At 46.9% G+C, this 26,757-nt stretch overlaps 2 protein-coding genes across 11 annotated transcripts in view; one reads left to right on the top strand and one right to left on the bottom strand.

Moving 5' to 3' along the window:
• Window positions 1–610: 610 nt before the first annotated feature.
• Window positions 611–8,465, top strand: LOC118685852 (ras association domain-containing protein 6-like). The gene is made up of 6 exons (XM_036381555.1): window positions 611–646; window positions 3,769–3,870; window positions 4,634–4,725; window positions 5,146–5,330; window positions 5,434–5,535; window positions 8,117–8,465. Exons 2-6 carry the CDS (start codon window positions 3,812–3,814, stop codon window positions 8,327–8,329), a joined length of 651 nt encoding a protein of 216 aa, XP_036237448.1. The 5' UTR covers window positions 611–646; window positions 3,769–3,811; the 3' UTR covers window positions 8,330–8,465.
• A 12,316-nt stretch (window positions 8,466–20,781) lies between these two features.
• CAMK2D (calcium/calmodulin dependent protein kinase II delta) overlaps window positions 20,782–26,757 on the bottom strand; it is a 120,854-nt gene continuing 114,878 nt past the window's right edge. For 8 of the 10 annotated variants that reach the window (XM_036381547.2, XM_036381544.2, XM_054514531.1 and 5 more), the window contains one exon: window positions 20,782–23,388. In XM_036381547.2, the coding sequence (XP_036237440.1) occupies window positions 23,382–23,388 (7 nt within the window). In that variant the 3' untranslated portion in view covers window positions 20,782–23,381. The remainder of the gene's footprint in view (window positions 23,389–26,757) is intronic. The other 2 variants (XM_036381545.2, XM_036381548.2) reach the window with 2 other exon arrangements.

Raw genomic sequence — 26,757 nt, 5'->3', positions numbered from 1 at the left:
GGGCGGTCTCCGTGTCCTTCCCGCTTCCAGCCGCAATCCAGAGGCTGCTCCCGGGAAGCGTCGTCCTCCTGGCGGGCATGGCAGTGGCACAGCACTGACTCTCTACCGCCGCAGCCGGAGCATGCCTGGAGCCCTGGCGGGACCCAGCCCTGCACTGGCTGCAGCCGGAGTGGCAGCGCCTGTCCCGGAGCGGCTCTTCCCGACCGCGGCGATGCCGGTCCCGATCCCAGCCCCAGTCCCCCCTCGATCCTCCCGCCCCGGTACCCATACCCTGCTCACCAAGGAAGAAGCGGCTCGGCGCGGCTGCCACGGGAAATACCGGCAGGACCAGGACCCGAATCCCTGGGGCCAGATCCCGGTCCTACCTGAGCACCTTGGACCCTGCACAGTACCAGCAGCAGCCCCCGATCCAGATCTCTGCACAGCACTCAGACCGATGCTCCCACCGCATCCCAAGATGAGCATCCCTTACAGGAAGCGGGACAGGCTTGGATCCGCCGGGTTTTATGGGTGGGCGGGGGAGAGGCGGGGCCCCGGAGGCGGGGCCTGCACAGGCGTGAGGGACCCCAGTGCGGCTGCGCGGGGCAGAGCATTGGTTTTAAGGCGCGGGGAAGAGGCGGCGTAGCCATTTGCTCCTCGGCATTCGGTAATTGACGTTGCTGCCGGCCGGGGCCCTATATTTTTTTTTCGTTTTATAGTCTGTGTTTCTTTTCTTTTGTGTATCTTTTTCTCTATACCTCTCCTTTCAACCCTCCCTTCCACCTGTCCTAAACCCCTGCTCCCTCTCTATTCCCCTACCCTATCCTACTCCTCTTCCTTCCCTCCCCGACCGGGCTCCCCCCTGCCCCCTCTCTCTGCTCCCCTTCCCCCCACCCCAGTCGCACGCCACCGGCCCTCAATTCTGCTCCTTCCTCCACCCCGCCTTCCCCCCAGCCTCATCTCCTGCTGCCCTGCACACCCCGACCTCTCCCCACCTTTCCCTCGCCTACTCATCCGCTCCCCTATTCTCGTTCTCCATTCCCCACTCGCCTCCTTTCCTCGCAGCCGCGGGGCTCGGGGTGCCAGACAATAATAAAGCCCTTAGGGCCGGAGCCCGGCGCCCCCGCCCTCGCTGGGGTCCCCACACGGGGCCGGACCCGCTCTGCGGGTGCCCCCATTGCAGTGCAACACACCGCCCGACACCGCCGGGGCTCCGGCTTTCCCAACATCACACTGGGGGGGTCCTGGGGAGGGGGGTCCGAGTTACGGGGGCCCCCTCATTGGGAAGGGGTCCCGGGGGCTGAGTCGCGGAGGGCCCCCTCCGCAGGAGGGGACTGGGGGGGGGAGTTACCCACCTCCACCACCCCCCAGGCCCCGCCCTCTCTCCCGGACCCCTCCTGCGGGCTTGGTCCCGCCCCGACCCCCTCCCGGAGATCCCTCTCCTCTGTACCGGAGGGCGGGGGAGGGTGCAGGACCCCAGGGGACGGTCGTGTGTCTGGCGATTCTCTTTTTTTCTTTTTATTGTGTGTTCATGCTGCAGAGTGACGTGCCTCCCCTCTGCTTCCCCCCCCCCCCCCCCTCCCTCCCTCCCTCCCTCCGGGCCCCGGTCTGGAGGATGGGGTGCCCGGGAGGGGGCCGGGGCGGGACCCCGTCCGCAGGAGGGGTCCGGGGAGAGAGCGGGGTCTGGAGGCAGGGTTACCCCCCCCCCCCCAGGCCCCCGCTCCCTCCCCCGGGGACCCTCTCCTCCGGAGGGTGGGTTTGGAGGGGCCCTCTCCGGAGGAGGGGGTCCAGCCTAATTACCCACACCTCCCCCCCCACCCCAGGGCCCCCCCAGTGTGATGTTGGGAAAGCCGGAGCCCCGGCGGTGTCGGGCGGTGTGTTGGACTGCAATGGGGGCACCCGCAGAGCGGGTCCGGCCCCGTGTGGGGACCCCAGCGAGGGCGGGGGCGCCGGGCTCCGGCCCTCAGGGCTTTATTATTGCCCGGCACCCCGAGCCCCGCGGCTGCGAGGAAAGGGGAAGACGGGGAGACAGGAGAGATGGGGGAGGTGAGGACGGGGAGGGAGAGGGGTCGGAGTTAGGAGGGAAGCGGGAGAAGAAGGGAAAGGCCGATGGGGGAGAAGAGGGACGGTGAAGGGAGGAGGAATAGAAGGGAGTAGCGGGGAAGGGACAGGACAGGAAGGAGTGGGGGGGGGGGGGGGGGGCGTTGGGTTTGGGAGGAGAGGAAAGAAGCATTTCAGGGGGAGAGGGAAGGGGGAGAAAGAAAGGGAATACGCGGAGAAGGAAAGAGGGGTAGAGAGAGGGACAGAAGGCGAGGCCGAAGCCTCCGCCCCTAACCTGCGGAGCCCGCACAGGGAGGTCCCGTTCGCACCGTGCTCTGAGTGAGCAAATGCCGGTCGAGGCGATTTCCGGGGCCTAAATAACCTCGGCCCCGCCCCGCGCAGCCGCTCTGGGGCCCCGCGCACCTGAGCTGGGCCCGCCCTGCACACCTGAGCTGGTACCGCCCCCTGTGCCGTCCGGCCCCGCCCCCACACCTGTGCAGGCCCCGCCCCCCTGCACCGCTGTGCCGCCGCCACGCGGAGGCGCCGCGCTCGCACCGCGCTCCGTGTCCGCCAGAGGGCGCCCTGCGGGGTCCCGGCCCCACACGGAAACGGCCGCGATCCCGCACCCGGTAGCGCCCCGTGCCTGCGGCCATCCCGGGCCCGAAACCGATCCCGGGCCCGCTGCCGCCTCCATCCTCCCGACGGAGGAGAGGCGGCACCGCCCGGGACCTCGGCAGACCCCAGCAGTGCTCGGCATCCGGACCTCCGGCCGCCGTCGCGGTCCCGCTGGAGCATCCCATGCCCGCACTCTGTGGCCCCGCCCCCCCGTACCGCTGTCCCGGGACCCTCGCTCGGCGCTGTGTGAGCCCCGGCCCCGTGTGGCGGGGACCGCTCGGAGCCCGGAGCGCTGCGGCGGGGCCGCGACTGGGGACGGGGCTGTGAGACCGAGTCCTGCCGGTGCCCGCTCGCGGGGCGGGGCTGCCTCTGCCCCGGCGGGAGGGTTGCGGCTCTCGGCCGGACTGGGGCTGAGACTGGGCTGAGGACTGGGCAAAGCCCAGCCTGGACTCGATGCCCGCTCCTGCTACGATGCCGGGACGAGGTTGACCGTAAGCGGGCGATGGAGCCCACAGCCGGAGCCGGGATGGGGCGTTCGGGTCCTGCCGGGGTCTGCCGAGGGGTCCCGGGCTGTGCCGCCTCTCCCTCGTCGGGAGGATGGAGGCGGCATCGGGCTCTGGATCGGGCCCGGGACCCCGCAGGGCGCCCTCTGGCGGACACGGAGCGCGGTGCGAGCGCGGCGCTCCCGCCGGGGATCCGGGCACAGTGCACCGAGCCCGCTCGCGGGGAGCCGGGGCTCTGCCGGGGCTCTGCCGGGAGAACGGCGGCAGCAGCGGTGTTTTGCGGGTTCCCCCGGTGTTCTGGAAGCCAGAGCGGCCGCCTGTGTGTTCTTCCACGTGCCCGTCCTCGGGCGGCTCCACGAGCGCCCCTGGCCTAGGAGGTGGCACTGACCGTGCGCTCCCAGCTCTGCCTTCAGCATTTCCTGCCCTTCGTGCCTTGGGAGCTTAGGGAGTTTCAAACAGCGGCTTTTTCCCTGCCACCAATAAGGTGCGGCTCATCTGACAGCTGCCAGGCGAGATCTGATCCCCTCCTTCCTCTCCCTCAATTTTCCCGCACATCGCACTCTCCAATGGCAAAACTTCTGTTTTTCAAAATCCCGTTAAAATATTTAATCTTTATTTCCATTCGGGGAAGGTCCTACCTGGGATGGAAATGGCTAAAAGAAGAGGGAACAAAAATGCCAAAACCAGACGCTGCCACGTGGGCAAAAGCAGGGAAAGCCTCAGGATGCCCAAGGTTTGTTTTATTGTCACGTCTGAAGCTTCTGCTGATGGCCAGTGCCACCCTTATTTCCCCCGAGGCACCCCACAGGGCTGCCAGGATGTTGCCAGAATTGTATCTTTGGGGCCCCAATCCCCTCACAGCATTAAATGGCTCCATCCTGGGCACTTCTTCCAGGGAAGCAGCAATTGCACATGAAATTTTTTTTATATATATATTTATATAAACATATACATATGAAATTCATTTTTAATATTGCACTACAAATTGGTTTATTCTCAGTCAGAGCAGTAACTGGATGAAGACCTTATGCTGAAGAGTTTAGGCAATGATTTATGGAAATATTGACATCTGAAAGGCTGGATGGAACTTCCTGCTCTCATACACAGCTGGTTTGGACAGCACAAGTGTAACCTGTGTAACTCTGTTCTGTAACTATTAAACAACAATATGTGTATTTTGTGTGCCTGCCTGGTAGTCTGAGTGTGATTAATCTAGGATGTTGCTGTAAAACAGATCAGGAATTACTGCAAGTTGTTTAGGTTGTGTCCTGGTTGATGTTCAACAGGTTTTACATTGGATGTGTTACATTTGGGATCCCTGGTCATACCATATTTTAATATGATTTTGTTATGACTTAAACTAAAATGACCATGCTGAAGTCTGTATGTTGAGCAGGGATAGGAATGTATGACATAACCCCTGGCCACAGGATAAACTGCAGTCACTGAGGAGTTACTGAGGAGCAGTCAATGGTAACTCCGTGTTTGTCTTTCAGGGGAATGACTCGCTGGGGAGAGTTTGATGACCTCCATCACATCAGCGGGGATGCACTGAAATCTGCTGAGGAGCAGCCAGACCTCGAGCAAAGTTAGTGTTGGTGCTCTCAGGTTAACCAAAAATTCTGTGTTCTGTGACAGTGCAAGAGGCCTCTCACACATCAGCCCTTCCCTGCCAGCCAAGGGAAATCTCTTTGCTGTGTGTCACATGCCCTGCAAGCTGGGGAAACACCCACCTAGGGCTGCTTAGGGCTGTGCAGGTGACTTGGTGAACAGCCAGTGGCAATGAGCTGTGCTTTCATCCAAGAAATCATTCCCAAGGGAGCAAATCAGCAAACTGCAAGCCCTGCAAGCAGCCTATTCCTCATCGTATGCCTCTGCCTTGTTCCTTTCCTCCTCCACCACCCCAAAAATAATAAATAGTAAACAGTAAATGAAGCCCTTCACTGAGAGCCTCCCTCCTCTGGGGGTGCTGGCAGCTGCACAGGACGTGTGGTTCTCTTCTGTCCAGGTTATCCATGCTATGAAAGTCACACTCTCAGGTCCAGGAGGGAGCAGGAGCTCGACTGTGCCACCCTGCCCCGCAGCAGCAGCGATGCCACGGCCGTGCGCAGGAGGACCAAGCTCCCCACCATCACCAGGACAGAAGTAGAAACTCACAGGTTCTCCATCAATGGCCACTTCTACAACCACGAGGTAGGAAATTTTAGGCTTGGCTTTGTCACCTGAGGGACAGGGAGCCCTGCCCAGTGAGGTGTGCCTCAGGCTCAGGCCGTGATGTGGCTGTTCTTGTTCCCAGACATCAGTTTTCACTCCGGCTTCTGGGTCAGAAACCAAAATAAGAATCAACAGCCAGACGAGGACCAGACAAGTGATAGAGCAGTTGCTTCGGAAGTTTAAGGTAAGTCTGCTGGCAGGAGGAAGCGTGGCCGTGTTCTGGAAGCGTTCATTCCCATGTGCACTCCCTCCAGCACTGCGGGAAAGATGTGGAATAGCTGGGTGAGGACAGTGCGTGGAGCGGAGTGTAAAAAAACCCAGATGGACAATTTTAACCCTGGCGGTGCTGCCCTCCCGCAGACAGCCCCGAGTTGCTGCTAGAATCTTTCCAGCTGACCATCCCAGGTAATGACACAGGCTGCACCCAGTCCTCCCACCTCTATGTGATGCTGCCTGAGCTCCAGGTTGCATAATATCAGGCTGAAGGGCAGGAGATCTAAACAAATATGAATCCCACACCCCTAAATGAGTATTCCTTGAAATAATGTAAATAGTGAGTCAGTCCCTTTTTATCATGCACCAACATTCTAAGCTGTACAATGAAAAGCCACTGGTGCTAATCAGAAGGACTACGCTGATAACATTGAGTAATAATCTAAGTCACAACTAGCAGTAAGGACAAAATCCCCAATCCCTCTTCACCCAGTCATCCCAAATACAGAGAATAACACAGGGAGCACCTGAAAGTACCTGTTTCTATGACTATCTCCAGTGCTAGAAGAAAAACACTAAAATATAGCTTAAAAGAGCTGGCTGACCATTTGCGAGGTCAGACAGAAATAACCCTTCAGCTTTCTCTGAGCAGAACTTGGAGACTTGCGCAGGACTCCTATTGAACACCACTAGAGTGCAGCAAACCATCAGTATTTCATAGAAAAAAACCCAATAATGCAGCCACAAGTTTTTCATTTTTGCAGTCAAGTCTTCCCCTATTGGCAAAAAACTACCCATCCCTTATTTTAAATTTTAGAATTTAAACAACATATGCATTTATTTATACTCAGAGTGCTCCCATGTTCCCACCCTTCACCTGATTCTCAGGGTTGCAGCCCCAGAACATGAGGACTCTGTGCTCTAATCTGTCTAGAACCACTAGCTGCAAACCCTCTGGGGTTTAGGTTTTTGTGCAATAGTTTTGGGGTTTTTAAAAATTTCTAGTATTTTCTTCCTAGTCTCTAAAGCTCCCCAGAAGTTTTCTTCTTTTAAAATACATTTATAGTCACACAAATAGGTTCTCTGGTCAACAAAGAACATTTAAAAGAAATAAAAAAGGGGAAAAGGTGAACAGTTTTGGCCCTCCTATTTCTGCTTTAGCTGACCAAACCCAGAGAAGGTTGTAAAGGTAAGGCACAGGCTGGACCACCTGGGAGCTCAGCCCAGCCTGGCCCTTCAGAAAGTTTTATACCAATCCAAAACTGCTGCAGTTAAACTGTTTCACCAACTGCCCTGGGAAACAGGACTTAGAGATGCTGTATAGAAAATCCTCATTGATTGTAACGTTGAAATACATTCCAAAGACTTTCTCTGTGACTTTCTCCAATAGTAACAGCGCTTATATACAGTTACATAAACAGAAATACACGGAGACCACTCGCAGTTAAAGTTTGTGGATCAGGTTACTGTTGCACAGAGTTGATACTTCTCCCTTTGCAATACAAATCAACAGGCTAATTGTCACTGGAGACTAAGAACACAGTTATTAATTTCATTTTCCACAAAGCTATCTATCTTTCATGGAAACAGAGAAATTAATTAAAAACCCAGCAAAATCAAGCATTACATAACTACATCCTTTGCTGGTACAAATTCAACTGATACTCAGTCAAATGCCCCTTTTGCCTCACACATCTCTGCAGTACATGATAATCACATCTCCAGTACAAGGACATCACAACTATTCTAATAACATTTTTAGTTTCTTTGAGTTTGTCAGAACAGTTAACTAATCAATACAACTAAAAAACCAGTACCATATTTTTTTTCAATTGGTATTTCAAGACTCTTATCAAACAAAGAATTTGAAATTAAATCAGAAAAGGGAAGGGATACAATCCCCAACACATGAAAACTCCACAATTACAGCTTAACATTCACTTTTAACAAATAACTTATCATCATTTTTCTTGCAGTCTGTGAATCATTGAACAATATCAGATTCTTCTCAGTTACAAGGCTGAAATTAGGCAAACATAATCTGAACCACAACAATTTTTACTTACTTATCAGATGGAGGGAGAAACACGACTCCCACAGCACTTCAGTGGTAGAAACTGCAGCATGGTTCATCTGCTTCTTGCACGAGGATTTTAACAGGCCATAAAGCAGCACTTCAAGGTTATTGGCAGAACAGTTATTTGTTCAAACAATGAAACCCATGTAAGCACATCTCAGTCACATGCATATCTGAGAAAATGTGTTAAAAACTTCAGTCAGAGCTAAATTGTGGCTCAGTCTCTCCACAGTGGTGCTAGAATAGCAGTGACAGACATACCATTGCTGGTAGAGAGATGTTTTAAGTGAACATCACATAAAACAGCACACTTCTATAATCATTCCAATACCATTAAGTATTTCAGCACTTATCAATCCATAAAAAAATTGTGAGAAAACAGAAGTTAATGTAGAAAGCTATTTTCCATAAAGAGTATGCCACTACTATTAGTCTGATAACAAAGAAGGATTTTCACACTCTTGTTTCCTTCTAGTGTGGCCAGGATGAAGAAGAACACATGGAAACATTCAACAGCAACCAGAGCATTTACATAATTTCTTTAAGCTCTACAAACACTTTGTCTAATCAGCACCTTTTAAAAACCACAAAAAAACTCCAACAGCTCTGTTACTTTTATCAAGGTGTGGACAGAGCTGAACATACAAAAAAACTCATCAACATTAAAGTCCTGGCATACATCCAGTAAAATTCCCAGCAAGACAAAAATCCATTACTCTCATAAACTATATTTTCATAAAAAAGGATCATGAGCAGCAGTACCTTTGCCACAAAAGGACACTTAACTCCAAGTCTGTGAAAATAAACCAGCACATTTAACTAAACCGCTCTCACACTGTGACTTGTACATACTTCTAAGTTCCCAAAATATGAAACATTATTTAAACAAAGGCTCATGTGCTCCAATTGAATATCAAGAGCAGCTGTGTGGAAGCTGGTGGAAGCTTCCAACACAGGTGAAGCTCACCTGGCAAACTGATACTCCATTTTCCATGCAGAAAACACACTTTTAAAATTAAAGCCTCTTCCACACAAGGAGCAATAAAAAGAAGCAAAAAATCCAAGCCACATTTACTGGCAGATCACCTCCAGGTTCTTTTCTTTGCTGTGTAAGACACAAGGCCCCAACCCCATGCATGAGGGCCCAAGCCCTCCTCACACACAAAGGCTTCCCAAACCCCTCACGTGCGAGAACCCCCTTATGGGCAAGGGCCCCCGCAAAGCCCTCATGCCCAAGAGCCCCCTCACACACGGGAGCCCCCTCAGCCTCCTCACACACAGGAGCCCCCCAAACCCCTCAAGTGCAATGGGCCCCCCCCACAAAGCCCCCTCACACACAGGGGTCCCCTCACGCATGAGGGCCCACCAAAACCCTCATGCGTGAGAGCCCCCCAAAGCCCCCTCATGCACAGGAGCCCCCCCAAAGACCCCTCACGTGCAAGAGCTCCCTCAGCCCCCTCATTGGCAAGGGGCCCCCAAAGCCCTCACATGCGAGGGCCCCCTCAACCCACTCATGCACGAGAGCCCCCCAAAGCCCTCACACACAAGAGTCCCCCAAACTCCTCACAAACGAGGGCCCCCTCGGCCCCCTCACACATGAGGACCCCCCCAAGGCCTGCTTTCCTACCAGGAGCTCAGATCAGCAGAACGTGACCTTTTAAAAAAACTTTCATGGAGCTTCTGGCAGCCTTTTCCACCCCCATCCCAGTCCCCCAAACTGCTCTTTGCCACACCATATTCCCGCACAATGGACAATGAGGCCACTGAGGCCTAGTCTCACAGTTTGTAGAGCACTCACAGGAAAATCTGCTCCTTCTCACCAAAGCTCAAGCATCCCAAATTCCACAGCAAATTCCTCAAAGTTTCTCCTCACAGGAGTACAACGCAAATCCCACAGAATGGGTGACCACCTTCCTCCAACCGCCCTCAGAGAAATGAGGGAGCTGTGCTCTCTCCTGATGGGAAACGAGGAACACCTGGCACCTTACCCAACAGTCCAGTGTCCAGGACTAAACCACTTTTAGAGAACCAACCCAGACCCTTCTATAACTCAGCTCCAGGTGTGGTTTACTCTTTGGAAAGGTAAAGTAGAATAATAAAAAATAATGAAAAAACCCCATCAGATACATATACATGTGAAGTCACTGCAGCTAAGCAGCTACAAGAAAGCTGGAGAAGGGCTTTTGGCAGGGACATGGAGTGACAGTACAAGGGGGAATGGCTTCAAATGAACAGAGAACAGATTTAGATTGGATATTAGGAAGAAATTGCTCCCTGTGAAGGTGGGGAGGTCCTGGCACAGCTTGCCCAGAGAAGCTGTGGCTGCCCCTTCCCTGGAAGTGTCCAAGACCAGGTTAGACAAAGCTTGGAGCAACCTGAGATAGTGGGAGGTGTCCTTACACATGGCAGAGGGGTTAGACTAGATGAAGCTTAAGGTCCTTTTAACCCAAAATTCATGTATTGTGTATGGTTCTTAATGAGTCATTTCTAACTGGTGCCACAGAACATACTCACTCTCTTTTGTTTTCCTTCCAAGAGCTTTGGGTCAGTCACTCTGACATTCAGTGACTTAATTCCTCTGGCCCTGCTGCTCCCTGTGTACAGCTATAACCACTGTGCCATGGATACCTGCCAGCAAAACCAGTCAGCCACCCTTTCCTAGGCACTCCATAATAATAGCCTTGTCACTGCTGTTGCCATCATCATCACTATTATTATTATTATTATTATTATTATTATTATTATTATTATTATTATTATTATTATTATTATTATTATTATTCTTTCCTCGAGGTAACAGTATCAGAAGTACCAAGTGCAGCTATGGATGTACTACAACTAGGATCATCCAGGAAAAAGTCATCAGGTTATTCATTTAGGAGGGTACTGAGGCAAAGTAAGTGAGGCAGAATGATGACAAAACAGAGGGCAAACAATGGAAGAAGGGATAATATAAGCATATGAATGGGGCCTGGGCTTGATCACAGCAGGTGGAATAGGACATTGAAACCAAGCCTGTGTTCCTCACCAAGGAATCAAACCAGTTTCTGTGTCCAGGAGGCCCAGAGGGGAGGGAGGAAGGCAGGCAGGATGCATTCCATCCCAAAATGGCAATGCCCAGACAGATGGGTCACACTCCTGTGCTAGAGCCCATTCCCAGCCAGATGCTAAGTGCCCACTGCTTCCCACAGCTCTCACCCTTCCTCCAGTACATCTAAAGGCTCTGGATTTGGCATTGTCATTCCAAGCTGTGTTGTCAGGCCCAGCAAGGGGCCTAAAAGGCAGTTTAGTTGATTCAGGCTTGCCACAGACAAGGCCTCTGCTATGTGCAGAGCAGAGCGCTCTGTCGTGGCCATGTGTAGTGAGGTGTGGTGTATTCCCACCCCCAGCACATTATCCAAACCTCAGTACCACAGGAAACTGATGAGAAGACAAAGCTTGGGTTCTTGACCATCTCCTCCTCTTGACCTCTCCTCAAACCATTCCCAGTTATCGAGGTAGTTTGGAGTGGCCCCTGAGCTTCAGGGCTCTACTTAATAGTGCTTTTATTGATAGCTGTTGGCAGGCAGGTGTGATTTTCCTTGCTCCCATCTCACCAAAAGCCAGACAGCCCAGAAACAGGAGTCTAAACGAATGAGCCATTAGTGCCAGCTGGCTATTTCCAATTGAGTTATATCTTTTCTGTATTATATTACATCGTTGCCTAGAGGTCTTTGCTTCTGCACTAAATTTCCCTAGCTTGCTTATTCTATTATCTGAGTATCACGATTGAATAGTGTACAGCAGGTTTTGTGCATTTACTTCCAACATGTTGAAAAAGAAATTGCCATTTCTCTGAGGTCTTTGCAACAGAGACTCTGAATTGCACTTATTACAGAGTGGCATTTATGGCCTTGCCTGACAATTGAAAGGTACCAGAAAAGCTGTTGCAGATTCTGGACATTAAGTCACTGGAATATTGAATGGTCCTGGTTGGTTTCTGGCTGGTCTCCTGGACACACAGTATTTCAGTGCTGAAGAGAAAGCCCTGGGCAGGGCTTGCTAAAACTTATAAATAAATATGTTGCAGAAACAGCAAAATACCTCATCCCTTAGGAAGTGGAAATACTTCTGTGGGAGGAGATGGGTAAAATGGTATATGGGAATTCAGACCTGCTTTGGTAGTGGCAGGACTTCTATATCCCTGACAGCTTCTAAGCTCTAGCCTATGTCTGCAACCATCTTCAGCATCATTTTGCTATCAGACTTGAATTATATTCAACAGAAATTTTTTCTCCTTACAAATCACCAAGTACAGCTCCAAATTTATACCAGGGACTACATCAGAGTCCAAGTCCCTTAATGTACTAATCTTGTGCCAAGTCTTCACACCACTCATGCTCAGTGCTTCTTTAACCTCCCCATTCCACTGATTACAGCAAGCATTTTATCTACTTGTTATGATTTCAGATGCTGCCTGAACTGTTACATCCATCATTAGGAGAATTTTTCCCCTGCAGGTTGCTGTTTGCCTGTACACGACATATTCCATGCACACCCTGAAGCATTGCCCAAGTCACAAAAAAATCCTGACCCTTAAATTTGGAATAGAGATGAAAAACCACCATGAAAAACAACCAGGTGGTATTTTTAGGATATGTGAATGAGAAAAATGGTCAGACTTTCACACCAAGAATATACTTATACTAGAAATGCTTCTAGTATCATTATATGTGTCTGAAAATGGCCTTCTTCTGCCAGATGGAAGCTGGGTTTACTTTATTTGCAATGCCTATAAACTGTGTTATTCTGGAGCTATCCTCTGCTTGTCTGGATGTAAATCCTTCACATGGTTAAGTGCAGTTCAAAGAAGATATGTGCAGCAGAAGAGTATGACTAAGCCTATGCTGTGTCTGTAATATCTCTATACTCTCATCTGCCACTAAATTCACGTTTTATTTTTTGACTGCAAAGGAGAAAGAAGGAGAAAATTACAGTCTAAAGAGGAAATGGAAGACATATACACAATATTTCTCTCCCTCACATTCCCATTTTCTCTCTCGGTAACTGCTGTTTCATTCCCTGAAACCAAACTCTTATGAGAAGTTGCAGCTCATGTGTAAAAAATATTCCAGAAACTTCTCAAATGTTATCCTGAGTTATGAATCAAAGGCATCTCATTCCTCACTCATCTGACCTATGCTGACTCCTGAGGGGAGACAGACTGGCTGGCAGCAGTGAAGCAAAAGCAATGTTTCTCATAAATACAAATACACATTTTTCTGGGTTGTGCTCAGATTCTCCACCATCATCATTATTGTCACTGCTGACAATAACAAGTGGGTGCTCCAATAAATTGTCACAGAAATGATTAATAACTCCTGTGAGGTCATTTCTGTGTGATGGTGGGACACCTGATCAGACTCTTGCCACAGTGTAACATAAAGTCTGCATTATTTTATGAAAATGAGCAGTTCTGGTCAAAGCCATTTGTGCATAGTCGAAATGACCTCACTGCAGATGTACAAGCTGTGCTGTGGACATCTCAAGCTGTCAATCACCTCAAAGGGACTTAGACCCTAATAATATTTGCATTGTAAATCCAAATCTGGTTTAGCTTACTTCCCATTTGCATCTTGAAATTCGCTTTGAGGAGCAACAGGAATAAAGTAGGCCTTGACTATCTTCCATAGCTCCCACAGGAGCACTTGATCCCTGAAATGTGATGGAAAGCCTAAGCTGGAGAGATTTCTTTCATGTTGTGTGTAGGTAAATTCTGCCTCCTGGAAGAAGAACATAAGTGGAGGGAACTGACTCCAAAAAGAATAAACCTGAACTTTGTTATCCAGCCCCCTGTTCTGAAAGGTAATAAACCCCCAGCACTGGCCTCTTTGAGCAGATGCTAATGAAGGGTGGTGGATTTTTCAAGTTTTTCCAATCCTGAACTCCCCTTTTCCATCACAGTTCATTACAAGCTGAGGACACCACTTACCTGACTGGTCACCTCTCTTGTATCAGCACACTGAGTGTTTTCAGCCCTCAGAACAGAGCAGGATCTCTTTGTAACCAGGGTCAAAGGACAGGATCTCACAGCAATGACCTGGGAACAGGTTGTCCAGAGAGGCTGTGGCTGCCCCATCCCTGGAAGTGTTCAAGGCGAGGCTGGATGGGGCCCTGAGCAGCCTGGTCTAGTAGAAGGTGTCCCTACCCGTGGTATGGGGTTGGAACTTTTAGGTCACTTCCAACTTGAACCTTTCTGGGATTCTATTATTATAAGAACAAAACAGATTTTTTTGTGCTCATGGACCTGGAGTAGCTCCCAGTAATTTTGGTACCATTGCCTAGTGCAGGTAGTGGAACTATCTTGGGCTGGCCATTAAACTTCTGTTACCCGTTTGTCAGCCCTTAGGTTCAAAAAAGTCACCCCTGCAAAAATAAATAACAGGACCTTTTGTTGTGTCCCTGTCTGTGTGTGTATGCTCTGTAGCACCACATTCGAACCCAGTCACTGTAAAACTGAAACCTTGTAGTTACATCTTCTCCATCATTCATCACCATCTCAAATCTCCCTTTGTCTAACTGCCAGCTCAGAAAGATTCATCTAGTATCTAAACATCAGATCAGGTTCTTTCTCCTTTTCTAGGTCAGTATCAGTGTCAAAAATAAAACAGAAACCCCACTAACTCTGGGGTTATGTTTTTTCCTGGGAAGGATTTCCGGTGGTTTTTCTTTTTTCCCCTCTTTGCCTTTTTTCTGGATGTACAAAGACAATATAGTGCTAATATTTTACAGCTGTCTTACCTTTAAGGTGCTGACAGATGCAGGAAGCTAGGTTTAGCTAATATAATTAACTAGTGTGACATTCAGTACTCCCAGGATATTCCTGCTCTGTGAGGACAGCAGTCTGTGGCTGCTGCCCTCAATTGGAGTATTGCCTTCAGAACAGTGTGATGTGCCTTTTAGAGATTTGAGAAGTGCTGCAGAGTTCCAGCTGCCAGGACAGATGTGAACCTGGCTTTTCATAGGGAGCTCCCCGGGGGCTAATGCTGGGCTGCTAGCAAGCTCAAGACTCCCTGAGCTCTCCTTATATTCTGGCCATAAATCCTTCACAGGCAGCCTGCAATCACTGTCATTGAGGGAAGGAAACTCACTCTTGGACCTAGAAACCCCTGCCATCCAATAACTTTGTGGCCTTGGGCAAATGACACACTACCAGGGTCTTAGGCTGAAAGCAGGGAGGCAGTGACACCGAGAGGAGTAAGTAGCTAATGCTTTTAAAAGGCTCCCAGTCAAACACCAGGGCACAGCAACGCTGCTCCCGGAACACTGCCTATTGTTCCAGCTGCTGCTGCATCCTGGGAACGGGTCTCACATGAAAGGGTGACACACAAAAGAGAAATGGAAAAAAAAAAAAAAGGAAGATGGGGGAGTAGAATTTCAGACATACAAGTAAATGATTCATTCCAAGGAGTGGCACACGTTGCTGTCAATGAGATAAATGGGGTTTCATGTGGGAGGAAGATGAGAAGGTTGGGAAGAGAAGGAAGGTAGGGCAGGAGCAGCACAAAAGACAAGAGGAAAACATCCAGACAGAGGGGCATGGAGCAGCACAGGGGCATTTTGGCAGAGCAGTGAAAGGATCTTACAGAGGAGAAGCCTCCACCTGCTGTCTCCTCTTGCCATCAAAATGTTTGGATCTTTGTGCCAGCTACTCCTCCTCAGAGAGGAGTAGTGTGAGCTGCTGAGACCTCTTAATGAAAACTGGAGTCCTTGTCCTCTGGCTCTTCCACTCTCCCAAGTATCCCCCTTACATCCTCTTGGCAGGCAGTGTAAGACTCGTGGGATGCAAAGTAGCTCTGCCTTGTCATGTGTGAAAAGCTGGGCTTAACTGGGAAGCTGTTTATAGAAAGGTGTGAACGTGGTGAGACACAAATACTGAGATCCCCATTCAACTACAGAGGAGAGAATGGACACCCAGTGCACCTCAGGGTCCCAGCACTGGAAACCCACTGCAAAGCAGGGATCAGCAAAACCCCAGGACCTTTTAAGCCTCAGTTTTTCTATCTGTTCACATATTGAAATCCTCAAACACATCCATTTGTTTAAGAAAAGAGACTTGGAGTGTTTTTTGCTCTCAGCTTTGTGTTAATTAGTGCTTGGCATTTTTAAACCTTTGGGGTACCTTTGCTTGATGTATGCACAGGGAAAGGGATCCTTCCCGCTGTTGTCAGGAAGATTTAGACCATTTCTTAAAAACTGCATCCAAACAAAAAATAGATCCTTCCCTACTTATTTTTCAGTGAAAAAATGGACAAGAACTGTCTCAGATATTCACTCAGTAGTTATGGCACTGACCTTGCACAAGGAACGCATGCTCAGATTCCTGGCCTGAATGCAAAAGACCAAAACCTCCTACTCACATCTCCCAGATCCTTGTCAGTGGATCTAAATCCAGGCCCTGAAATCAACCTACTGCTGCTGTGCTTATCTGGCTCCATCACAGAGAATGTAACTATTTAAAGTGCTTAGATCCCAACAGGAGACTGAAATGGTGCCTCCAAAACCAGACCCCACAATGATGTGCCAACACCCTCTCAGATGCTGGCAAGTAGTTCATATTTCCAGGTTCTTCAAAATACTTACACGGAGAGTGTTTAAGTCTTTAAGAGAAGGTAATTTTGTTCATTGTCAAAGAACCCTGGAAACCACTGGTTCTCCAGGGTTTAGAGAGATGATGTGAACATTCGCTGCACAAAGAATAGCAATGAAGGGCTGGAAATGGGAATTGCCACATCAGTCACTAGTGCACAAATTTACACCATATCCTCCAGGCAGCCCAAGGCCACCCAGAGGATCAGAAACAAAGTCTGCAAACAAAAGGCTGGCCATGCTACCAATCTCTCTGTGTGTAAAGGTGCCCTACTGTCTCCAAAATCCTTTTTAGAATAACTTTTCAGTATTATTAGATTTATCTTTGATTAGGTGTGTCTTTGAAAGGTCATGGAGAAGAGGAGGAATGGAGGAAAGCCAATGTTATCCCAGTCTTCCAAAAGGGCAGGAGAGGCCAGCAGGCTGTTCTGCTATTCAGCCAGACATGGACAGGCTGGAGAGGAAATCAGAGAAGCCCATCCAAAGCAAGCGTGGGGTCTGACAGCTCAGGAAGAAGAACCCCATGCACCCATGCAAGTGAGGGCCTGACCTGCTGGGAAGGGGCTCTGTGAAGGAAAGAGCACTGGCAGGAGCTGTCCAGAGAGTCTGTGGAGTCTCCTCTGGAGATGTTCAACTCTGCCTGGACATCACCCTGTGAAACCTGCTCAGGGTGAACCTGCTTTTAACAGGGGCTGGACTAGAGGATCCCCAGAAGTCCCTTCCAACCCCAAACATTCTGTTACTTTGTGATTTATGGACTGTGGGGGTTTCACATGGAGGCTGCTACATGAGAAGAAGACAAAGCTGTCAATTACTCACCTACAAAATATATTATCTGTCACTAATCTCCTTTCCAACCAATTTCCAAATTACTTTAATAAACCATCTTTCTCATTTACTAAATTGTATTACTTAAAAGTACCTACTTTCAATCAAAAAATACCCATATGACAGTGCAAATGTCCATAAGGGTAAATTCCATAAGCCTTCCTGTGTTGGTGGAGGATTGATTTGAACCACTGGAAAAAGAAATGTGCACCTTTACGACTTCTGATTGTCTCTGTCTCGGTTGGGTGATCCAATGGCTTGATGATTTAGAATTTTGATAACATAGTGGGATATAAACAAGACTTTTCAAACATACTTACTCATTGTGTTTGTGATTTTATTCTTTATAAAGACTTGCTTGGAATTGAGGTATCCACTTGAGAAACTTCATTCATCCATGAAGATTTCCATAACTCTATTTGCTACAATGAACAAAGCAGGCAAATTTTGGCATGACCCCACTTTTGTGCTTACTCTCTAAAAAGTTTTGCTCAGAAAAAAGCCCCAGAAATCACCACTTTTATTTAGGGAGTAGATGTTTAGGTGCCCGTTTTGTCTGAGGAACTTACCCAGGTACCTTAAACTGAACTCTTGCTTCTGACTCAGTACTTACCTCTCTTTGGTGTGCAGGACACAATGACAGCTCTGAATGATGTTTAGTTCAGTTCATGTCTTGCTCTAACATGACAGAGGTGGGTGCTTGGGAGCACTCTCTTCTACATCCCCACTAAGGGTTTGACTTGTGTTTAGGTACCGATGTTCAGCACTTCATTTATCCAATGAGCTGTATGGCTCCCCAAGGCAGACTCTTACCCCTGCTCTCAGGCTGGCTGTTGCTAGCAGGGTCCCTTGGTGTAACTCAAGGTCCTGTGAGTGTCACCATCTTGGGCAGCTGTCCTCTCTGAGAGCCAGCCCTGGGTGCCTCAGCAGGGTGGGAAAAGGAGTGGCAAGAGAGCTGAGCAGTCTCTACTTCCCCAGGGCCATTCTGTTTGCCATGGGCTCTCTCCCAACACAGTGGCTGTGAATTAATGAATTAATACTCCCCTCTCCCCTGCACCAGCTTGCTGGCTCCTGGGAATTACCTGACAGTGAGCAGGGGACTTGGTGACAGACACTGCTGCCAGTCCTGCCCTGACATGAAACAGCATCTTTCCATTATAGGCTGACTTCAGAGGATAGCAGAAGAGCAAGGCCCTTGGCTGCAGTAAGGTGTGTCAGATTCCTGATAAATGTTGTGCTGCAATTTAACACAACTTTTCAGAGGGTGGCTATGCACACTCAGCCCTTGCTATTTTAAGGAAGCAGCCCTGTCTCAACTACTTGCCACATTTAGCCATTTAACTTTGTTAACTACTCAGAGGTCACTGTGATGAAAAAGGTTATATGGGCCTAATTCCCAATTAGTTCCTAAGATGCTCCAGCCCAACAGCTGGGTTCTGGAAACCGCTTTGAAGAAAGAATGTGACATTTCTGTAACATAGAAATAGCGCTCTTCTATCTCTTTGCCTTGGAAATCCTGTTTTCTATCAGCTTGGTTTTTTTTTTTTGCACTGATTTTCTTCGCCCCACCCTCTGATTAAATGTTCTCCTCTTCCCCAAACTTACTGTTTGCAGTGCCTTTGGCCTGGGCTGGGTCTGGACAAGCACATGCTAGATCAGGCAGCCCTGGCACTGCTGTTCTGCAGCATGTGAGCACACAGAATTCCTGTCTCCTTCCACATACACGCTGCCTTGGAAGCAGATCCTACAACCTGTCCTGCTCAGCCACAGGGATCTCTGCTAGAGAGGGAGGGGAAGAGAGAGGAACAGGAACATCCCTTCCTGTGAGGCCTGGATGGGCTGCAGAATTACTAAGTGTTCCCTTTTGTGAGGAGCCAAACCTCCCTGTACCCTGTACAGGGGTGTCAGCCCAGGACTCTCCCTGCAAGAACAACAGCTTTAGCAGCTGCACCTCGCAGCACTGAACTCCAGTCCACCCACTCCTCTCTTTTACTAATAATCTGTAAGGAACGAAGAAGCTAAAACTCCTGAAGCAATTTGGATCAATTCCTCAATGACTACAGTTAATTTTTTGACTAATGGTGCTTTTTTATGATGGGTTATGTATGAAGTATGACTGCACAAATTTAAGAAGAAAGGAAAGCCTGGAGAAGCATGAAGCAATTCTGTTTTCTGAGAGAATAGCCCAAGGAGAGGATAAATTACAATGGATTAATAACTCACTGAAGAAATAGTGAAGTTAATCTAGACACAATGAACTCTGGATTTAATATACAGCCCTAAGAGATGGTACTTTTCTTCAATGTGTCCTGGGAGGCCATTTTTGGAAAACAGAATCAATCTGATTACCTCAGGTATATGTATAGGATATATTCAAAACCCAGGAAATGGTAATTTTCAGGCCCTGAAATATTGTGTTCCTTACTTACATTAAAAACTGAATAAATGAAAGCACTGGGCTCCCTTTTGCTCAGAACAAACAGCCTCTTCTTGTACACTCCTAAATAGAAAACAGTATTACAAAGCCACCAGGAGGCAGCAGATTAAAATATTTGTGCTATAAAAGAACAACCATTAAAAAACCCCAAACCACCCCCCAAATCCTGGTGCTCTCCCAAATATTCAACCTGATATGGAAGAAATGTGTTCTTCCAGCCCCCTGCTGAACATTTGGTTTTATCCACTGATCTCTCTTCTCTGCATACCTGAAATCAGTAGCAATTCCACTGCTGTCAAACAGCTTTATGCAGGAGCATGGTTAAAACGGAAATCAAACTGATTTCTGGAATAGCATTCACTGGAAAAAAATGAGCAAAAAAAGTAAGTAAAAGCGATATGACAAAATATAAGACCTCCCATTAGACTAAACTGCTTTTGCTCCTTCTGGGGTTTAGTGAAAAATTCCAATCCCCTGAGCGCTCTCCTGACTACTACCTTTTTTTGTTTACAAAATGCCACCCAAGAAGAAGAAGAAGCACTGGAATTGTGACCAACCCAGGACAGGCTCTGGCTACCTGCCACGCCAACACTGCTGCTCCAGCTACGCTGCCTTGGCCCCAGTCCAGCTCTGCACTCCCTAACCCAGGAAAGCTGCAAGTTGTTTCCTCTCCTTCGTCCTTCTTTTTTCTGCTGGTATAAAAGACTGTCCTCAGTTGTGGCTCAGCATGGTTTAAGACAGCCTGAAATCACTACAGACATATGTGTAAGCTTTTAAACTGGTACGTTATTTTAAATCCTAATTATTTATAGACATAAGTGTATTTTATATTTCTATATGTATGTTTTTATATTCCTACATATATTTTATGGCATTATATAGCATACAATAACTTATCTTACAGAGTCTTGTGTTACAGGCTGAGCATATATATATGAAATACAGCAAGGCAGCAACAGAAGTGTTGGAACTACCTAAAATATTTCTAAATATGGCCCTACGAGCACAAGGTATGTGCACAGTCCACCAACAAAGCAGAGCATGAGCAGTGTGCCATCAGCCCCAGGAAAGGCACTTAGGAACCAACCAAAGGAAAAACCACAACAGCAAACTCTTGTATTTTCAAACCAAAAATTCAGCTCCTAAGAAGTGCATCTGTGCCTCTGGCGTCTTAATTCAAACAGACGCTATATATTTTCCACTGCAAAGATCACAATTAATTGGGAAATTAAAAGACAAGCACAATGTCAGCAGAAATCACAAATTTATTAATTCTTAAATATATCAATCATTTACCATTATGGCAAGAAATATGTACACTGTGTCCCATGGTAAACTGCAGTGTTCCAAAATGACAGAAGTGTATAATTCAGTTGTGGTGGAGAGAACAAATCACAAGTTCCTCACGTCTTGGTGTGGAAGACAAACTTGGTCTACAGTAATACATCAACACCACATGCTATGTTAGAAGTATAAAAAAAACACTCTACACCTAATTTGTTAATTTTAAATATAGTTATGCCACTTATAGCCGCTTCACAAAAAAAAAAAAAAAAAAGAAAAAAGAAAAAAAAAGAAAAAAAGAAATTAATGAGAAAAAAATGAGGCCATTACTTTTTTCACAGATCCCAATGGCAGGTTAATATGGCTCAACACATTTATTGTAGATGCTTACTTTAAATATATATTGTTTAAAATCATGTAGTAATTATCAGAGTAGCTTAAGTCCATCTACCATACATCCACTAGTAACAACATCAACATGTTTAAGAACTGCTTCTGATTAGTAATCAACACAGAAAGGTGAAATGATACAAATTAGGAAGCTTTCCCATTTTAAAAAGTTCTGGCTGCCGAGTTGTAAATTTTGGACGGCTAAAAAGGACACTGACTCAGACACCATGCACTGTACAGCACTGCAGGGAGCAGGAGTCTGCTGCTAACAGAACCACGGGGAGAACAGGAGCAGCCCAGCCTGGCCTTTCCTGCAACAGTGGAAGGGAAGAAACTGAAATTCTTGCGAGGGTGTGTTTTTACAGCAACGTGAGGGAAGGAGAACCAGTCCCTGTTGCAAAGTTTGCGTTCTGTGCTGCCAGCATGGCGTTCTACCCTCAGCCTGGAGCTGGGACAAGCCCGTCGGGATTGCTGGCCTTAACACCGAGCGCTGCCAGGGGAGCTTGAGAAACCACGAGTGGATTGAGGGCAAGAGGGAGAGACACAAACCTGTGGTAAAGTGTGAGGGTCCCACAGAAAACCGATGTCTCCGTAATTCATTTCCAGAGAAGCAACAGCAGCAGTGTAATGTAAGTAAACTCTTCATATTTAGCTTTAAGGCCTAATATTTCTTGAGTATATTATCCACACAACTGGTCTATACATTAACCCACATATTATATTTTTTAAAGCCTCCTTAAAAAATTTACAGTACATCCTAAAAGTGATAAAAATCTTTCTCTTTCCTTCCATTTTAATCCTCAAAAACTGTCTCTCAATTATCACTTAGTTCCTTACAATTTTTAATTTTGCTTAATCATCCAACAGAACCATTCAGTTAAGCAAAATAAGAAAGCGAAAAGGACTCAAAAGAAAAACAGAAGCTGCTGACTCATCAGAACACTGACAGTTAATTCTGGAGTGGCCAGGCCAGCAAATGAAGAGATTTTTCCAGTTTACATAGACTAATAAACTAAAAAGGCTGCAGCTGGTCCAAAGCCAAGATATTAACACTTCCCCATTTATCAGTGATTTTGTCCATCTAGGATAAAAATCTGTTTTACAGTAATGGAGCTGCCAGCGGAAATCCTAACCATTCCTGCCAGAACCAAAGCAAAATCCTGGGACTCAGGAGAAAAGGAGGAGTCAAAAACCAGTTCTTAAAAAAAGAAGGTAAAATATACTTTTTCTTTTTTTTTCCTTTTTTTTTAATAAACACGTTAGATTTTAAAGTTGTCTGTCAAAATTTATGTCTTGGCATAAATGTAGCAAGTGACAAATGTATTGTGTGTCTACTGCTGTCCATCCAATATCTCTTTTTTGTCTTTTACGCCTTGTTATTCTCTATTTGCATGGAACATCACCTTCATTGAAATGTTAACAGTGTACAGATGGAATATACAGCAACGTGATGCATCACAAATGTGTTACATGAAGAACCTTCACAACTTCATGCACTCAGAAACATGCATGAAGAGAACGGGATGGCCAAGATGGTAATCAACCAGGTGCGTTGGGTACAGAAAATGCAAGAGCGGCACCGCTGATATTTTTAGCTAGGAGGAAGGAGAAAAAAAACAAACAGATTTCTATTACTGAGGTAACATCACCACCAGATAACAACACATGCTCAAGTGTTAGCCAATGCTATTGAAAAAAAATCATCTTCTCGAGATCACTAAACATGATTCTGGGGAAAAAACAAGGGAAAAAACCTCCACTCAGGCAAAGCATTCCTTTATTTATCAAACCACTTAACAGACATTTTCCATCTTTGCAAGATGCCAGAGAGGCTGTGAAAATAAAAAAGAAAACTGAGGCAGGAAGCCAAAGTGTCTTAAGGGATTCCTTAAGGAAGGGAGGGTAGAATTCAGCTGTGAATCTCTGGTTGTAACTTCACTTCCTCAGCATGGACATCGCAGGCACTGCCATGGACTGAGGCTCTTGTACAAAGATTGGACCAAGTGCCAAGGAAGAATCAGGTGTCATTCACATGCAAGATATGCCAGAGCCAAATGCAGAGAGAGAAGGAAGGGAAAGGAGCTGGAAGCAAGTATGGAGCTAACTGAGGTTGTAGCATAATTTGTATTACCGTAGCATCTAGGGGCTGCAGCCGTGCTGGGATCCCTCTGCGCTAGGCACTGCACAAACACAGAACAAACTCTTTACTCTGCATTCCTGCTCTCTGGCACTGCGCTTATCAAAGTATAAGAAGGTGTGAGCAGTGATCAGGGAGGGAACACTGAGGCTGAAGTTAGGTTAGGGAGTCACTTTTAAGCCCAGCAGCCCTTTGACTGCCCATATTGGGCAGGTGCAGTCTCCGAGGACAAGCAGACAGCTCTGCACAAACACATTAGCACAGGTCCCTAAGAACATGGATACAGAGAACAATTTCCTACTGTCACTCCTATCACTCAGAGAGAAACCATGGACCAGACAGAAACCCAAGTTTGCCCCATCTCATTCACAGCAAAACCATGAATAAATTTTTTTTTATAAACTAAACACATACTTGTGCTCATATCCTTTTTCAAGTAAGTTCTCTGCCACAAGGTAACCTTTCCCTGTACCTATAGCTACCAAAGAGCTCAGTTCTATCCTTAGACTTATGCACACTCCTTCCTGAAAACAAGGAAGCTACTGTGCTCGCAGCAACTGGTTTAACACCATCTGGGATACTGTGTCTAGCAGATCACAGCTATAATTGTTTTTGCAACTTTATTAGATTTGAAATTCATCTTCAGACATGATGTGTAAAATACTTTTTTATTATGGAACTGCCATTATTAACTACTGTGTGTTGGTAATAATTAAATAAGTATCTGTAGACTGTATAAATTTCAAATAGAGGAACTAGAACAATAAGTTAATTAGGTTCCTTTAGTTTTCCAAAATGGAGTTTTTGCTGCTCTGACTGGGAAAAGCAAAGGTGAAATATGAGACAGTGTAAAAATGTTCAGGATGAGTTATAGAAGAAGATGGGTCTGGGTAGGTGCTACATGGGAATCTCCCTGTCAGACTTTAGAAGATGGGGAATAAAGAAAGAATGGCAATGTTTGTGCTGAAAGGGGAGTTATCAGCCTAGAGCAGACTCCCTAGTGCTGAGCACAAGCAGTAGGACTGATCTCACATAGCATACTGACACTCAGGTGGAAGGCACTATAAAAAGAAAAGAAAACAGGAGCACTGTGCAAGGAGAACCAAATAACCTTGAGGGCTGGGTAATCCAAAAATATTACATGGAATAATAGGAAGTGCAAAGTTCTGTAGAAGTTTCTGTGTACTCACTGGCTGGAAATGAGAGTTGAGGGTAAATAGGTGGCTGTCTGAGATGCGCTGCAGATGACAAAAGTGCAAAAATCGTGCAACAGAGCAGGGAGAAGATATTGGGGAATTAAATAAAGCCCTGACTACAACTGAACAGAGCATTTCAGAAGAAGCCAAGCTAATGGAAAGGTAAACCTCCAACAAAAAAAGACAGTTAGGAGATAAGGTAATAGGAAAATGGAGATCCTATCAGACAAAGCCATCTGAGGTAGGGCTGGCTGTTTACCCTACAGAAGTAGAAGGTGGCAATGATCTGATCAGCCTTCCTACAAACCAGTTCATGTCTGCACACCTAACCAGCGCAGGAGAACAACCATGGCATAGAAAAACCAAGGATATTCTGAAGATGACCGAATTTTACACTGGAAAGCAAGGCTCTGAACCATCAGACCAACGATATTTTGGAATAGTGCTAGGACCAAGTCCAAAAAACTCCCCTGAATTCAAGATGAGAGCTGGTTATGGGATTTATGTGATATTGTTGCCAGTGCTACACACGTAGGGCTACGCTGCTGTCTCAGGGAATCTCTCCTTAAGCCTCAGTCTGGCTCTAAGGCTCCTCTGTGACCCCTTAAGCTTGGACACCCCTTGCAATCCTGAAATCTCGTCTGTCTGACCCCATTGGCTCAAAAGATTCACCAATACAAAAACCACTCTGCAACTGCAAAAAAATTACTCCATGGTGATTTTTCTTCTCCTTCCACCCTTGGCAGTCACAGAAATCCATATCTTTATTAGGGAGAACAAGCAGATGCAAAGGACATCCTATAGTACTTCCCAAAAAAGACAAAGGTGGAAAAAAAATCAGAGGAAATGATTAAATGATTCTCTAGTCCATTTCATGCCACTGTCCTGTAAACACTGACTGTTCAAGAGTGCAGTGTGCCAGGTGAACCTGCTTCACTTGGGCTTTCTGGTTTCTACACACACCCAGCTCAGATCCCTTGACAAACACTCCTTTTGAAGACCTCAAAGATTTACCTAAAACTGCATTTCAAGGAAGAGTAACTGCTCTTTGAATACTATCTGTTGAAACACTGGCAGTGCAGCTGGAATGTAGAAACAAACATTTGGCTCCTGTTCCCATTGGCTTCATATTTTGAAATAAAAAGTTATCACTAAGCAATAAAATTTCTTTTTTCCTAAATAAGAAAATAATACAAAATCATCACCATGGAAGTTTAACACTTCATTCTACCTTATTTTTACTTCATCAAGTATTATTTCAGATAGGAGAACAGTGTTGCAAGGAGTAAAATATGAGACATGATGGTTCAAAAGATGAAATCTAAGCCCTTACCATCCACACCAGGAAATTCAGCCACTCTCCACATTAAGACACCTGACGCAAATGGAATTGTATCCTACACAGAGGGCTCACAACTGAGCAAAGCCAGGCCTGGACCAGGCTGCCTATTTGGGAAACCACCAGTCACTGAGGTTTGCGCTCATTTGCAGAGGCTGCTGAAGAAGCAGAGAAGCCAATGGCTTGAGCAGAACCTCCTGAGCAAGCTGTCACTCTTTATTTTGTTATTGCAACCCCCAGTGTGCTGTCATTAACCCTGGTGACAATGTGGCTCAAAGAACTCGGTCACTGCCTGACTCTGAGGGTGTGGCAGGGCCTGGATGAACAGCAGAGAGAAGTGCTGATGGGAGAGATGAGAGGCTGTCCCATGGGGATGTCAGAACTGCCCAACAAGGAATACTCAGCAGTTAGGCACAGAGAGTGTGGGGAAAGAGATAAGAACGTGAGAGGGACTGAGATGGCTCAATTTACAGGGTAAATGTGTAAACTGGTTAAAACCCAACTTGCAGTGAACCTACCTAGGCGTGGGAAAGTAGAGGTGGCTGGAAATCACACTAAATATTAGTCAAACTTCAGTTTTTCCTAATAATGACGCATTTTACTTGAAACTTTCTGGTTAGCTCTGACAGCTCCATATATCCTACTGCTTTTTGTTTTCTCAGGTTTTCCAGCAATTGTATTCTAGGTTTTCTAATCCTGTTTTGTGTGACTTCTATCAAGCTTTCTCTAGTTCAAAACACTTTCCTGCTCTTCAAGCTGTCAGTTCAGGGACCGAGTTGGATCAGTGGGCATCAGAGTAGAAAACAACAACCAAAAAAGTGCATTATTTTAGAAATCTTGTCACCAACACTACACACAGCAGTGGGTATAACACATA

The sequence above is a fragment of the Molothrus ater genome, chromosome 4 (genome assembly GCF_012460135.2).
Source record: "Molothrus ater isolate BHLD 08-10-18 breed brown headed cowbird chromosome 4, BPBGC_Mater_1.1, whole genome shotgun sequence".
Lineage (NCBI taxonomy): Eukaryota > Metazoa > Chordata > Aves > Passeriformes > Icteridae > Molothrus > Molothrus ater.
This window is presented reverse-complemented; position numbering and strand designations above follow the sequence as displayed.